Source organism: Neoarius graeffei, chromosome 28 (assembly GCF_027579695.1).
Source record: "Neoarius graeffei isolate fNeoGra1 chromosome 28, fNeoGra1.pri, whole genome shotgun sequence".
NCBI lineage: Eukaryota > Metazoa > Chordata > Actinopteri > Siluriformes > Ariidae > Neoarius > Neoarius graeffei.
In genome coordinates, this window is record NC_083596.1 from 6914170 (window position 1) to 6930655 (window position 16486).

Below are 16486 nucleotides of genomic sequence, written 5' to 3' on the forward strand. Positions count from 1 at the left end.
ATACTTATACTTCCTTTTTTTTTCGTTTCGGTTTCCAGCTGAGAGTATGTCGTGCGCATTCTGGCTGCCGCTTCTCACCAGAGCTCTTATTTCTTTTTCTATTTTTTTTTTCTTTTCTGTGTGTTTGTGTAGTTTGGTGTTTGAGTGTTTTGTCCGCCGGTTGTGGTGTAGCTCCGGACCCAGTTTGGGGCGTCGGTTCCCTCCAGGCCTTGGTTCGCCGTGGGCGATGCCTGTGCTCCCAGCTGTGGACTGCAGTGAGCCTGTTGCTCAATTTACATCGTGGTTGTCCAGCGCTCTGTGCTTTAACGCTTGGCGTGATGTTCCGAGCGATGTTGCTCGGTGGTGTCGCGGCGGCTGTGCAGGCGGTTTGGGACACACCAGCGCTCTGCGTGGCGGAGCTTCTCTGCTCGCTATGTGGATCCACGGCGTGGTGTTCGAGCGATGTTGCTGGCAGCGTCACTGGAGATGTGGGACTTGTTTTCGTGTGCCTTTTGGTGGGACTGTGGCTGCTACACCACGGGAATTACATCCTGACCCCTACTTGGTGGACTTTTTACTTATTATATTTTTATTTACTTATTTTTTCTTTCCTTGTCTATAATTGTAAAGCATCCTTGGGTTTTTTGAAAGGCGCTATATAAATTTAACTTATTATTTTATTATTATTATTGTTTCATGGACTGTAACGGCATTTGCTTATTTAGTAATTTTAATACAGAATTTACTCTGATGAAATTATAATCAGACACTCCAACACCCGCCCCAAAAAAAATAAATCGGATCTGCGCGATTCACACAAGTCCCCCAGATAGCCATGAAAAAGGCGGCATCCGCCAAAAGGCGCGCCGTTTGCATCCATGCAAAAACACCCACACGGTACACACACGGCTACTCCTCACACTCGTTTCGGACACCCTTACCAGTGTCTCGATCTTTGCAGTGAGCTGGGAGTTTTTTAGAGTGCTGGAGTCCAGAGCGGCTGCCAGCTCCTGGTTTCGAGTCTGAACGTGCAGGCATGCAGAGAGAAACAGACAGGAATGTGAAAGGTTAAACAAAAATGCCCAAAAACAAAACAAAAACAAACAAACAAACAAATAAACAAATCATTTATGACAGGAAAAAATTAAAAATAAAATGGCTTTTGGGGAGGAGAAGTATGATGTGGTGTGTCCTGATTAAGGAATAAATTACACTGAGTGGCAATAAATCTTGTTACTAAAAATAATGTCATTGAAACAAAGCCCAAAGAGAAATGAAAGGGGTGGGTGGGGTGGTAATTACACAAATCAGTGATGAGAGATGTCCGTTAAGGCTCATTGCATCCAGAACCCCAAATAATTTAATCCGTCCTAAAATTTAGTTTCTACATTTTAGAAATCACATTTTTATTTATAAAAAAATAAACAAGAGGGGAAAAAGTTAAAAGATTTGAGTTTAATGATCAAGAACAAAATTTTACACCTGCTGTCAGTTGTAATTTGCAATTTATCTTTATATAAAATAGTGTTCTCCACTATCGTTAATGACTCGGCGGCCCGCCGAGTCATAACGGCTAGAAGAGCTATTACCGCCGACTAATAAATGCGCCGACGAGCCTTCATTTTTGGCCGCCCAGTCAAAAAAAAATAAGTTTACTTCAAAGAAAAGTAAAAAAACCACGCCAATACAAACACCAAAGTAATTCTCTGATCACAGATCGTTGATGCGCTTTACTCTACAATAGGTTCAACAGAGGCCCTTAACGCTTGCTCGCTCACTTGTCACTACGCACGTGTAGTGCGGCGACAGAGGAGTGCGTGTCAGTTAAGTGGCTCCGATTGCCTCAGACCTCCGAGAGGAGTACGGTTGAAAGAAAAGACACATACTGTACATCAAATGAAAGGTAATTTTGTGTAGAATTCAACTAAAAACAAAGATATTCTATTCAATAAACATTTCAGTAACGGAGTGACAAAATAAATGTAAAGTCGGCTCCCAGTATCAGAAGATTTTGCACAAAAGCAGCTACTTGCGAAATAAATAACATGCAACTTAGATGCCAGGAAATGGCATCTGAGGGGTTTCTTATTTCAAACTTTTCTGGTGCAAGGGGTAACACCCCCCTTGCGAACCCCCCGGCGACGGCCGCTCAATACTACCGCCGAGCTATAACTTCAGGTAGTGGAGAAGACTGAAAATAAGTCACAATTTGCTTTTAATTACAATGTCAATATTATATCACGACACCACCGAGCTCATCTGACAACTGCTGAAATGTTAAGAGAAACACAGATTATAAAAGTTGTTCTGACTTGATAATGATCATACATTTGCTTAAAAAGATCATTTAGCTCAGATATACCACTTAAAAATAACCAATTCTTAAAAAAAAAAAAAAAAGAACCAGCTGGGGAAAAAGTGATTCAGCTTCACACTGACCGCTACGACTGACTTCAGCGCTGCAATTTGTGTCCATTTTTATAGATTAGTGACATCAGAAGCCTGACAGGTCCAAGACCGTGAACTCAACATGGTTTGAGGAACGTGTGCGATTTAAGTCATGCAGTTCACATGATGACTGGATGAAATACTTTCTTTTGAAGTATTTTGCTTGAAATAAAACATTTTAAAAATGGCCAAGACATCAGACTCCCATTATGTTAAGGCGATTATCAGCAATCTATGTTTATATTGAGCGTGTTCATTTTGACGTACCTCCAGTTCTTTTTCACTGACGGGCGATGGGCCGGTCTCGCCATTGACGTATGACGATGGGGACTGGAGCACAGACGAAGAATGACAGACCCAAAAAAAAAAAAAAAACCACACATTAACTGCCCTGTTCGCCATTTCACTAATGTTTTTGTTTTTCTAAAAACGATACAGATCTAAAATCGTAGTGAATTTTTTAATTTTTTTAAAAAGAGGACCTCTCACCTCAGCGAGAAGACCGTTGAGCTGCTGAGAGAGCTGCCTCAGACTCTCTGTGGATGACAGCGGCCTGGGAAACACATGCAAAACCGCACACACAATGAGCTTAACAACAATGAAGCGGGACATACAATGGGTTGTATTCTCGCTTAGCAGAGTGAGGAAATGATAAAACGATGCACATACACTGGTATTCAGACCTTAGAGCTATCCGCAGACAGGCACAATAACCCACCTTGGCTTGCAGCAGTATTATCACTGTCTGAGAATTTGTTCTAACTAGGCATGTAACAATATAATTTACAACAATAAATGATACAAATTTATGACGATTCAAATTGGTGGGGGAAGGAAAAAAAATTTGAGATTATCAGGTTGCATAATCTTAGTTTTACCTAGCTGGAATTGCGCTGTTCAGACAGCAGAGGGTGCAATACCATAAAATAGCAAGAATGCATGTGACTTCACGCTAGACAGAAGTAGCACAGCTCTAATGCCATTCCCCCCCAAAAAAATAAAAATAACTAAAAAGCTCTAAAATGGGAAAGAGCTGTTGTGTGATTAACTGTACAAAGATTTAATAAAAAAAATCAAAAGCTCTCTTTACAGATTACTGAAAGCAGAAGAAAAGTGAAACAAATTGAGGCAACACAAAATGTTTCTTAATAAAGGCCTATTTGTTATTAACTTTTTTCATTTTTAATAAAAGGAATTTTTTAGTTAGGCTTTGGGTAAATTAAGGAAATGAAAGTTTGTTTTTTTTACACGGAAATTTAACAAAAGGAATATTTAAGTTTATAAAAGAACAGGAAAATAAATGATGCATTTTGGTAATAAAATAAATTCCCCCCCCCAGTAATATTGTGAGAAAATCTAATCATGAAAGGAATATCATGAATCGAATCGTGAATTGGGTGACCCATTACATGCCTCGTCCTAACCAGTTTAAAAAAAAAAAATTTACTTTAGACATAAAAAGTAAGGCTAATTGATTTATAATCTGATTAGGTATAAACCGTGCACTGGCAGGTTTTTTTTTTGGGGGGGGGGGGGAGACACCTAGAAAGATCAATTTTTAAAAGTTCCTCGCATTTACACTATATTGAATTGCACACATCATACTTCTCCCTTAAAATTCAATCTGGGTTTTTTTTGTTTGTTTGTTAAAACTGCATTACTCAGTCTCTTTTTTTTTTTGGCCAGTAGTCTGATAACCCTTTTCGGTTCACACCAACACTTTGCTGGTCTAGAACCCATAACTGCTAACATTAGGGACCGGGGGTGGGGTGGGGTCATCATCATTACCAACAAGACCAATTAAAACTTTGTGATCACCATTTTTAAAAAACCAGAGCGAGTGTAGCATCTACTCTGCCTAATCCAGTAGTCCACCCTTGTTGTGGTTGTACTTGGTGCTAGCGTTTTTGAGAAAGTGGAGATGTATCCAGTGACGTAATGATGTGGCTTCGATGGTCACTCTGAAGCCCATGGAAAAGCAAAGACATTCTTAAAACTTGAATCGGCACTAGCACCAGTCCAGAACTAGCACCTAATTCCCATTGATGGAAAGGGGGTACGAATGGGCTGTGTAGAAAATCAAGTTAAGCTCCTGCACAGCGTGATATTGAGTACAAAGAACTAGCTACGGACACGTCGTTTGACCTCAGGTGAGGTAGCTTAAATTAGGGATGTTAACCGATGACCGTTTGACCGGTGGTTGACCGAATCAACGTTAACCGGTTAATTTTTTTTTGGTTGCCGGTGAAAAAAAAAAAAAATCGTTTTGAAGCTGTCAATTTTGGAGCGGAGAACCTGGAATTCTGTGTTTGTAAACGCTTGGGGCATGCCATGCGGTGTAAGGACGACAGCTGACAAATCAGAAACACCCATTCAGTCATGTCCCGCCCTCCCGCCCCAGTTAAAGACAGCTGACAAATCAAACATCCATTCAGTCATGTCCCGCCCCAGTTAAAGACAGCTGACAAATCAGAAGCACCCATTCAGTCATGTCCCGCCCCAGCTGAACACAGCTGCCACCAGTGTTGCCAGATTGGGCGGTTTTAAGTGGATTTTGGCGGGTTTTGAACATATTTTGGGCTGGAAAATGTCAGCAATGTCTAGCAACATTGGCTGCCACTGGGCGAAAGAAAAAAGTGTAGACACAGGCTTTTTAGCTTACAAATTACTATTGTTTTTTTTTTTTAATTATTATTAGAAGGCACATGGAGTTTAGTCCTGCCTTGGCCAGTGCATTCTGAAAGTATGTTTCGGTCTGTAGCCAACAATGCATGTTATTGCAGATCACATCTCTCCACACAAACTAAAGGCGCAGATGCCGACTTTTTCACGGACCTTTTCACGGCATTTGCTTATTTAGTAATTTTAATACAGAATTTACCCTGATGAAATTATTCAGACACTCCAACGCCCCCCCCCCCAAAAAAAAATCGGATCTGCACGAGCCGTGAAAAAGGCGCGCCATTTGCATCCCTGTTTAAACTCATAGGTTAACCGACTTTAACCGGCTAATGAGGCTCGGTGGTCGGTCAAGATTTTTTTTCAGTTTTCGCCAAACTCTAAATATGACCGAACACTGTTGTTCATCAATACGTCCTGCTCCTTATTATAGATCTTTTCAAAAGAAATGCAACTAAAGTGACGACTCGGTAATCTCACCTGTTTTCCTCCAGAGTGTGTTCATCACTGTTGGCATCCAGGTCGCAGTTCTGCTGAGGATGCAGATTGGTGAATGGAAGAAAGAGTTAAATATATGAGACAAAAGGCGAGGAAAGCAGATGAACGGAGAAAAAAAATCGTCTCTAAATTTGACATAACAGTATGTACTACAGCAGACAAAGCCATAACTGGAGCTGTACAACAACAGTGAAAGCCAGACACAGCAACAAACTAAACCACCAATCAGAAGTGGCTTGATGAAACTCAGCATTTAATAATTAACCGTTATGGTTGGGACAAGACACAAACTAAGGCCTGGTTTTGAAGCCACAGATTAAGCTTGTTTTTATGTTTTAATGAGATTTGTCAACTGCAAATGAATCATCAGTTAAAATCTAGGTTTCGGCTTTTAGGCTGTGCTCGAGAAACCAGGCCAGGACGTCAGACAGACCTGCAGGTCAGCGCTGTCAGCGAAACACTCCGTGTTAGTAGCAGCAGGGAGGTTAGGAACAGGAGAGCAGCGATCTGGTTCTCCTGCATCCTCAAGCATCTGAGAAACTGGGGACTCCCGCAACCCCAATTCGCCATGGTCCTGATATATTACACACAACACATAACACACACAAAGATGACGCTCAAACTGCAAGCTGTTAGTGCACGAACGCAGGTTAAGCTGCGCAGCTTCCTGGTGCAGCCGAGATACACACGTAGTGCAGAATGCCTGCTTGCTGATTGGTTAATGAGCTGCACAACTACAAAGACAGCCTGATCTGGTCTACACGTCAAATTTACAAAACTTAAAGTTCTGATTCAAGAACAATTCTGTCTGTTCACACTGTAGTAGGGTGTAAGTCACTCCTTGAGACAACAGGAAACTCCTTTTGATTCATGAATAAGAAGTTAAGTTTTGCTGTTGGGAGTTTAGATCCATTCATACAGGCTTCCATCCATTCACATTTATAAGCATCAATCTAACCATTCACACAGATGTACATTGAATTGCACAAGCATCCATCCATTCACATTGGCATCCATCCATCCATCCACCCACACAGAGATACCCATCATCAATTCGGTCATAATCACCTCCCAGTTTTTACCCGATTGAATGAACTCGATGACAGACTGGTGCACCAGTTCAAATTTATGAATCTTTACACCACAAAAATGTCATAATACTGTATTATTAAACATCCTATCCCAGTGTTATTACATAACCATAAAATCAGGTTTCTTTTCTTTCATGCATCCCCAGGCTACATATTTCAAGAGTAAATTATTCAAAAAAAAAAAAAAAACAACCACACAAACGCAAATGAACCGTACATTTTTTTTTTACAAAAACAACTGCAGATAACAAATAACTGCTATATACATAGAAGAGAAAAAAATGAGGAAGAATGCAATCCTGCAATGATCAAATGTTAACATGCAAGATATTGTACAATAAAAATAGCACCAAAAATAATTTAAAAAAAAAAAAAGCAGCCAAGCATTTCTATAGGGGTGTTCACACGGCAACTTTTACTCCGGTGTAGCACCGGGGCTGCCCCGCTAGAGCGTTCACACGGTACAAAGTTATACCGGTGTAGCCCCTGAAAGCTGCTTAAACCGGTGAAAATCTAACCCTGCTCGGAAGGTGGTTTAAGAAATTTACTCCGGAGTAAATGCTAGTTTGCGGGGCAGCACCGATATAAAATGGGACGTCTGAACGCTACAGGGGTAGACTCGGTACGCGTGAGGAGAGTTGATGACATACGGGCATTGCATAATTTGCATCCTGGTATTTTGCGCTTCCAAAATGGCGAATATCAACAACGACAGAACTGCGTGTCTTCCAGTGTTGCCAGATTGGGCGGTTTTAAGTGCATTTTGGCGGATTTGAACATATTTTGGGCTGGAAAACATCAGCAGTATCTGGCAACACTGGTGTCTTCATCCACATTGTTTTCCCGGCGCTTGGTGATGCCATGACAACCGGGAAACGGAAGTACATTTTCACGCATGCGCACATTTCATTTCCGCTTTATTACTATCGTATAGCATGGTCGCAAAAACTGCCGTGTGAACGCCAGTGGGGCTGCACCGGTGCTAACACGCTTCTCTCTAGTAAGCAGGTTTGTGACGTGTGAACGCTCCACAAAATTTACACCGGTGCAGCATCGATGCAAATATGTGCCGTGTGAACACCCCTTATGAGAGCTACGATCAGATCCATCAACATTTGGACAGTGACAATTTTTCATAAATTTTGCCTCAGTTCACCACAATGGATTTGAGCTGAAACAATGATGTGACTGAAGCGTAGACTTTCAGTTTTAATTCAAGGGGTCTAACAAATATATCACATTCACCATTTAGGAACTTTTTTTTTTTTTAAACATAGGCCCTCCATTTTCACAGACTCACAAATAACTGGACAAACTAACAGTTAAGTGCATTTTTAATACCTCGATGCAAATCCTTTGCAAGCAATAACCGCTTCAAGTCTGGAACCCATCACCAAATGCTGATATTTTTCCCCCTCCCTTCAGATGTTTTGCCAGGCTTTACTACAGCCACCTTCAGTTGCTGCTTGTTTGCGGGCCTTTCCGCCTTCAGTAAATGAAAAGCTTGCTCAACTGGGTTGACTCACTGCCATCTAAAAACATTCCATTCCTTTGCCTTAAGACACTCTTGGGTTGCTTTCAGTATGTTTTGGGTCATTATCCAGCTGTACTGTGAAGCAGTCCTAACAGTTTTGCAGCAATTGACTGAATCTGAGCAGAAAGTATCACTAATATATACACACACACTTCAAAATTCATTCCACTACTTCAACCAGTCTGCACATCATCAAACAACACCAGTCACCCAGCAGTCATACATGCCCATGTCCACCATGTTTGACAGATGTGGTCTGCTTTGGAGCATGAGCCCTTTCTTTCCTTCTCCATATTATTTTCTTCCCATCATTCTAATACAAATTAATCTTGGTTTTATCTGTCCAACAAATTAGCAAAGTCTAATCTGGCTTTTCTGTTCTTGAATATTACCAGTGGTTTGCATCCCTCTGTATTTACGTTCATTAAGGCGTCTGTGGCTTGGAGACTCTGACAATGATACGACTACCTCCTCCAGAATGTTCTCGACTTGGCTAGATGTTGCGAAAAGGTTTTCATTCACCAAGGAAAGAATTCTACAATCATCCACTTCAGTCGTCTTCAATGGTCTTCCAGGCCTTTTGGTGTTGCTGAGCTCTCCAGTGCATTTGATCTTTATAAGAAAGCACAAAATCATTGTTCTATTTCGTTTCTACTGACCGCCAGAGGCGGTGCTTTCAGCACATGGATATCCATCACACGAACGTGCAGGTCGAGTAATAGTAACAACAAAGTCACGTGTGACCTGGGTGACGTCACCCCGTGACCCCGGCATAAAAGACCGGTAAACCCAGGAAGTGACCTCTTACATCTTCTCGCGTTTGCAGGTTGCGAGTTGGATTGAAAATTGGACAAAAGCGCTGTGGTAGTTTCGTTACCCGTAGGGTTGGGGCTGTGCTTATGCACCCTCCAAGAAACTGCGCTAAGTCCACCAACTCTTTTCTTCTTGTCGTTATATTCGTATTGATTTATTACTCCGTAAGCTGAGCGCTCTCGCTCGGTGGAGTTAGCTGATTAGCCCTCCGGGGCGGTGTCCTCACCGCTGGAGGCCGGCTTGTTTTCGCTTCAGGTAAGCGGGTTTCATTTATTTAAATTAAGCGGCGTTCCTCTCGCCGCTGTTTATCAGTTCTGCGGCGCTCGGCGCCTACCCTTGTTAATATTATTAACCACCTTGTTTTGTGTTGTCCTCACCGCTGGAGGCCGGCTTGTCCTCATTCAGCCTTGTCTCCGGCCTGCTCACAGGCCGGCGGTCTTGTGGGTTGTATTCGTATTGTTACTCCGTTAAGCTGAGCGCTCTCGCTCGGTGGAGTTAGCTGATTAGTCCTCCGGGGCGGTGTCCTCACCGCTGGAGGCCGGCTTGTCTTCATTCAGGTAAGCGGTTTTCATTCATTTAATTTAAAGCGGTGTTCCTCGCCGCTGTTTATCAGTTCTGTGGCGCACTGCGCCTATCTTTGTTAATATTATTAACCGCCTTATTTTGTGTAGCCTTGTCTCCGGCCTGCTCACAGGCCGGCGGTCTTGTGGGTTGTATTCGTATTGTTACTCCGTTAAGCTGAGCGCTCTCGCTCGGTGGAGTTAGCTGACTAGCCCTCCGGGGCGGTGTCCTCGCCGCTGGAGGCTGGCTTGTTGTCGCCCAGGTAAGCGGTTTTCATTCATCTAAATTAAAACGGTGTTTCTCGCCGCTGCTTATCAGTGCTGTGGCGCACGGCGCCTATCCTTGTTAATATTCCTGACCACGGGTGTGTTCGCCCGGTCGTTTTTCATTACCGCCTGATTGTTTATTTTGGGCTGCTTACTTGGGGGTGTTCTCGCCCTATTTTTTAAATTCCCTTCTGCCAGCCAGGCGTCATGGACCTCTTCTCTCGCTGCGCCAACTGCCGGTCCCCCTCGAACCGGAGGACGGCCACCGCGAGTGCCCCTCATGCCTGGGTATTGATCACCTGCGGCAGGGGCTGACGGACATGGCCTGCGCAGACTGCATGTGCCTGAGCGTGGCTGCGCGGACCGCCAGGCTGGCTCGGCTGGATTCTCCGTCTGACATCCCCCGGGCCTCGGGGGGACAGGACACGGTGTCGGCTGCAGCAGCGGGGCCCAGCAAGCGCCGTGGGCTCCCCCACACGTCTTCGCTTCTAAGGCGAAAAGAAGCGCTCGGGCGATTTGGCTCAGAAGGTGGAGGTGATGTCCACCGAGCTGGAGGAGATGAAGGCCCTGCTGGCGAATCTTCAGCCTCCGCCACAGGGGGCAGTGTTCCCGCAGCCACCCCTTCTGCCTGGCAGCCCGACTGTTCACCATCACCACCGCTTCTGTCACCGGCCGTTGATGCACGCGGCCTGGATGAACTGTCGATCTGGGCTTCGGAGAGCTTTGACTGCGGTGGGTCCGATGGTCACGGCTCCACCTCTCCGGCCGGTTCCCAGGCCACCAGCCATGGCACCGTGGCAGCGTCGGAAGGCGGATGCTCATCCATCCAGCCAACGCTGAGGGCTGCATTGGCCCGTCTGGGGTTGGACACGCCCCGGTGGCCCAGCATCAGAGCGCTTCCTTCAGAGGTCCCACATAGCCTTCCTCGTTGTCTGTTCCGCCCTCGGCCTCATACATCGAGGAGTTACAGAGGTGTTGGGCGGACCCTAGATGCCTTCCCACCTCCCTAGTGACTGCAGGGCCCTGGCGGCAATGCAGGACACCCCTACCTATGGCCTCCTGCAGATGCCCAACATTGAGAAGCGGCTTTCATTCATTTAAATTAAAGCGGTGTTTCTCACCGCTGTTTATCAGTTCTGTGGCGCACAGTGCCTATCCTTGTTAATATTATCAACCGCTTGTTTTGTGTAGCCTTGTCTCCGGCCTGCTCACGGGCCGGCTGTCTTGTGTGTTATATTCGTATTGGTTGTTACTCCATTAAGCTGAGCGCTCTCGCTCGGTGGAGTTAGCTGACTAGCCCTCCGAGGCGTGTCCTCGCTGCTGGAGGCCGGTTTGTTGTCGCTCAGGTAAGCGGTCTTCATTCATTTAAATTAAAGCGGTGTTTCTCGCTGCTGTTTATCAGTTCTGTAGCGCACGGCACCATCCTTGTTAATATTCCCGACCACGGGTGTGTTCGCCCGGTCGTTTATTTTTTATTTCCGCCTGATAGTTTATTTTGGGCTACTTACTTGGAGCGTTCTCGCCCTATTTAAGTTCCTTTCTGCCAGCCAGGTGTCATGGACCCCCAGACGCTGGAGGGGACGAGCGCGGCATCACGGGAGCTGTGTGACGCGGCTCCAGGCCTTTGCCTACTCGTCGCGGGAACTGGGCCGGCTGATGTCGTATCTCACCCTCGGCCGCCAGCAGATATGGCGGGCACAGTCCCCTCTGGCCGAGCCCGACCGGCGTGTGCTGCACTCTCTCCCTGTTGTCCCCGGGGAGCTGTTTGGCGAAGCCACTCAGCAAGCCCTGGATCGGAGTGCCCAGGTCATCTAGGCGTAACAGCAGTTCGCTGGCCCCCGCCAGGCCCACCACCATGGCAATGCTGCCCAGTCCTTCAGGGGGCCCACACCGACTCTGTCTCGGCCACGCACCCGCCAGGAGACCAGACGGTTGATGACTTTCGCCGCCCCACCACCTCCCGGACCCGCGGTGCCGCCCCCTACACCCAGTCCACTCCTCGTCGCCCCCATGGTGACCGACGGGGGCGCTCTGGACGGCGCTGACATCAGCGCGCCGGCGGTCGGCCGCTTTTCCAGCGAACAGCTCCAAAGCTGGAGAGCGTTGACCCCTGGGTGCTGGTGACCCTCACCGAGGGTTACCGCATCCAGTTCTGCCGCCGTCCACCACGTTTCATGGGGTCAAACACACCACCGTGAGCCATCCGGGGAAGTCCCTCGTCCCCCGGCAGGAAATCGCCACCCTCCTGGAGAAAGGAGCAGTCTCTCCCGTCGACAGGCAGAGACAGCAAGGTGGGTTCTACTCCAGGTATTTTCTGGTTCCGAAGGACGGCGGTATCCGCCCGATCCTCGACCTGAGGTCCCTCAATTCCCACTTGAGGACCATGAGATTCCGCATGCTGCGTACAGTGGATGTCTTACACCACATCCAGGCGGGCGACTGGTTTGCCACCTTCGACCTGAAAGACGCCTACTTCCATGCTCCCATTGTGCCACACCACAGGCAGTTCCTGCGGTTTGCCTTCGAGGGCCAGGCTTTCGAGTTCAATGTTCTGCCCTTTGGGATATCGCTGGCACCCCGTGTGTTCACCGGGTGTGCGGCATCGGCACTACTTCAGGCAAGGGGTTTGCGTGTCCTGCCTTACCTGGACGACTGGCTTGTCTGTTCACGGTCAGCAGCTCAGGCCCGCACCAACATCGCGACTGTGCTCTCGCATGTCGTAGAGCTGGGGCTCAGGGTGAATTACAAGAAGAGCTCGCTGGTGCCTAGCCAGGAGACGACTTTCTTGGGCATGTACCTGGATTCGAGGTCATTGATGGTAACTCCCTCCCAGACCAGGATCCACAACATCCGCCTACTGCTTGGCCGCTTCGGACGGGGTAGGTCACTCGCCCTGAAGACCTTTCAGCGCCTGCTGGGCATGCTTACGGCAGCCTCCTCTCTGGTCCCGCTGGGACTTCTGGACTTACGCCGCTTCAGAGGTGGTTCAACGGTCTCCACCTCCACCCGGTGCTGCACGGGCGCAGCACATCAACGTGCTGGAGCTACGGGCTGTGTTCCTCGGCCTACAGCACTTCCTCCCAGGCCTGACCGGCAGACACGTTCTGGTGCGGACGGACAACGCCACGGTAGTGTACTACATCAACCACCAGGAAGGCACAAAGTCCCTCCAGTGCTTGGAAGTGGCTGGCCAACTTCTGCGGTGGGGCCATCGACATCTCTTGAGCCTGCGTGCCATGTACTTGCCAGGCACTGCCAACAGGGCAGCAGATCTGCTGTTCCCGCCAGGACCCCGATCCCGGGGAATGGAGACTCAACCCAGCGGTGGTTCTCGCCATCTGGGAACGTTTTGGCAGGGCAGAGGTGGACCTCTTTGCCTGCCAGGAGTCGACACACTGCCCTCTGTGGTTCAGCCTCCACGGCCCCAGTCCCCTGGGCCAGGATGCGCTGGCGCATGCTTGGCCGAGGCAACTGCTGTATGCCTCCCCCCCTCTGCTGCTGATCGTGCCAACCCTACACAGGGTTGCGATGGACCACCACGGGCTGCTGCTTGTCGCCCCTCGGTGGCCGGGCCGAGTGTGGTTTCCCAAGTTGCTGCAACTTCTGAACGGCGACCCCTGGTGCCTGCCAGTGAGGACGGACCTGCTATCACAGCTGGGAGGGCAGATCTGGCACCCGGATCCAGCCCGTCTGCAGCTCTGGGTATGGCCGCTGAAGGGCCGGACCCCCTGCGAGGTCCTTGTGAGCCGGCAGTGGTCAACACCATTGCAAGCTCTCGGGCACCCCCCACCAATGCCCTCTATGCCAACAGATGGAGGCTTTTCTCCAACTGGTGCTTAACTCGGGGGAGGAGCCTACATGCTGCCTCCTGCCGACCATTCGACTGTTCCGCCAGTCTCTGCTTTGATAAGGGTCTTACCCCTGCCACCATCAAGGTCTATGCAGCTGCCATCTCTGCTCAGCATGCCAGAGTTGGGGGAAGGACCGTGGGGTCCCACGCCTTGGTGGCACGTTTCTTGAAGGGTGCTCTCCGGTTGAGACCCCCCCGACGGAGCCGGGTACCCACATGGGACCTTCATTGGTGCTGCAGGCTCTCTGTGACGCACCGTTCTGAGCCCCTGCTCACGGCAGACATTTCATGGCTCTCCCTGAAGACTGCTTTTCTTCTGGCCATTACATCGACGAGGCGCGTCGGGGAACTACACGCGCTGTCAGTCAGTGGGGAGTGCCTGCAGTGGCACTCCGGCGACAGTGGGGTCACCCTGTGGCCTAACCCCTCTTTCCTCCCGAAGACCCTCTCTGCTACCTTCGTCAACCAGCCCCTTAGCCTTGCGGCGTTCGAGGCGGGCCATGGTGAGAGGTCGGAACTTTTGTGCCCAGTTCGCGCCCTCAGGGTGTACGTGTCGCGTACAGAGAGCTTCCGTAGGAGTGACGCCCTGTTTCTGTGCCACACAGGACCGACGAGGGGTCTGGCGCTCTCTAAGCAGAGGCTATCCAAGTGGATAGTCGAGGCCATATTACATGCCTACAGGCACAGTGGCTTCCCGATTCCTCCGGCTGTCAGGGCACACTCTGCACGGGGCGTGGTGGCCTCATGGGCATCACTGAAGGGCGTGCCCCTTTCAGACATATGCAGCGCAGCCTCCTGGGCTTCCAGCTTCACCTTCACCAGGTTTTACCGCCTTAATGTCGTCCCACATAATCCTGTGGCGACGGCTGTCATTCCAGGCCCGTCGCAGCAGCACTGGGTACGGGTAGGCACTCCTCATGACCTGGTTGGTATTAGTCATCCATGTGCTGAAAGCACCGCCTCTGGCGGTCAGTAGAAACGAAATAGAACGAGGGTTATGTATATAACCGCGGTTCTATGAGTTTCGGATGACCGCCAGAGCTTGGCAGTCACTCGGAGTGTACACGAGAAGATTTGCCAAGAGGTCACTTCCTGGGTTTACCGGTCTTTTATGCCGGGGTCACGGGGTGACGTCACCCAGGTCACACGTGACTTTGTTGTTACTATTACTCGACCTGCACGTTCGTGTGATGGATATCCATGTGCTGAAAGCACCGCCTCTGGCGGTCATCCGAAACTCATAGAACCGCGGTTATATACATAACCCTCGATTTGACCACTCAAAGTTTCTGCTCTTTCTTTGATCGGTGCGTTTTGGTTTTTTTGAGCCTAAAGACGGCCTCCTTTACTTCCATCAACACCTCTTTGGACCAGATATTGAGAGTTCACATGAACAGCTACCACCAAATGCAAAAATTCAACACTTGCAATCAACTCGACACCTTTTATCTTGTCATGGAATAATGAGGAAACAGGCCACAGCAGGCCACAAAACTGCTTACCAGTCAACTGTCCGGTTACTTTTGAGCCAATGAAAATGGAGGGACACTGTATTAGGAATTGGCTGCAATTCCTAAACAGTTAAAAGATTGGAGTACTTTTATTCAATGCCTAGAATTAGTTCAAATTCTACACTTTAAAGTGCATATTCTGGACCAATTTTGTGTGTGGGGGGGGGGTTTATATGAAAGTATGCCCCTTTACACACTCATCCAGAAGGGTAATTTTGCACGAGGCCGTCTGTCTACAGCAGAAAAAAATTAAATAAAATGTGTCTGGAAAAATCCCAAGGGAGTCTGGAGCCAGAATCGTGACGTCACCTGCGGAAGCGCCAGCAGGCTGCAAGAGCTTTGCACGGTTTCAGTGCACAGCCTGTGTAGACCAAGCGCTCCCATTTCTCTCTCGTTGTCCGGTCTTTTGGAAAACGATGAGTACTAATCCCATCAAGATTGGTGTTGCTACACCCACCTACAATACATCTGTTAACCATTTTAATAATTACGTGATAACGTTGAAGAAATTTGCAGAAAACCACCAGGTCGTTTTCTCATAAACAAACCAGCGCTGACGTAGGATTCAGAGGGAGGCGTCCCGCACGCGACGTCACGAAAATCAATGTTTGCCAGGAAATCCAAATGCCAAGTTTTTTCAGAGGCGGACCAATTCGCCTCAAACGGCTTGATTTCAACTGAATTTTTCTGGTATTGCGCAAGAATGCAGAATGTTACAGATATTTGACCAAAGTTTAATATAAAATAGGAGAATTACATTGATCTTGCTCCTGAATTTACCCGTGATATGCACTTTAAGCACATCTTGCTTCATTTTAAATCAACTGTGGTGTAGTACAGAGGCAAATTTATGAAAATTGTGTCACTGTTTAAATACTTATGGACCTGATGTTATATGCAAAGCAGCTTTCCTGTTAAAGGCCAGTGTGTTCGACATGCCAGGACTTTTATACAGCAAAGGCAAACAGCTGACAGATTTAAGATGCAAAAAGTTTTTTTTTTTATTGGGGGGGGGGGGGGGGGGGGACACGAACGAACAACTGAGCCTCACTAACTGGTCAAAGTAACTGCAAAATATACAAAATCTGTGCATGCAGAAACAGGAGGGAGGAAAGGAATAAGACAGGACCAGCTCACCTGGCTGCTGCCCAAAGAAGGAAGAGCTACTCCATTAGTCAGACTAAGATCAGACACCATAACTTTGAGAATATTCTCAATCTACAGGAGAAGGAAAAGGAGGAGTGAAGGAAGAGTGA

At 47.8% G+C, this 16486-nt stretch overlaps 1 protein-coding gene across 5 annotated transcripts in view; it reads right to left on the reverse strand.

Moving 5' to 3' along the window:
- The window catches only part of golga2 (golgin A2), a 48399-nt gene that overhangs the window by 21178 nt on the left and 10735 nt on the right, over positions 1-16486 (reverse strand). Inside the window, exons 3-7 of one of the 5 annotated variants that reach the window (XM_060913105.1) lie at positions 6038-6178; positions 5587-5636; positions 2917-2980; positions 2695-2757; positions 921-1001 (exon numbers count right to left, since the gene is read on the reverse strand). In XM_060913105.1, coding sequence (XP_060769088.1) covers positions 921-1001; positions 2695-2757; positions 2917-2980; positions 5587-5636; positions 6038-6178 — 399 coding nt within the window. Of the gene's footprint in view, positions 1-920; positions 1002-2694; positions 2758-2916; positions 2981-5586; positions 5640-6037; positions 6179-16367; positions 16449-16486 lie in introns of all 5 variants that reach the window. The other 4 variants (XM_060913104.1, XM_060913107.1, XM_060913109.1 and 1 more) reach the window with 4 other exon arrangements.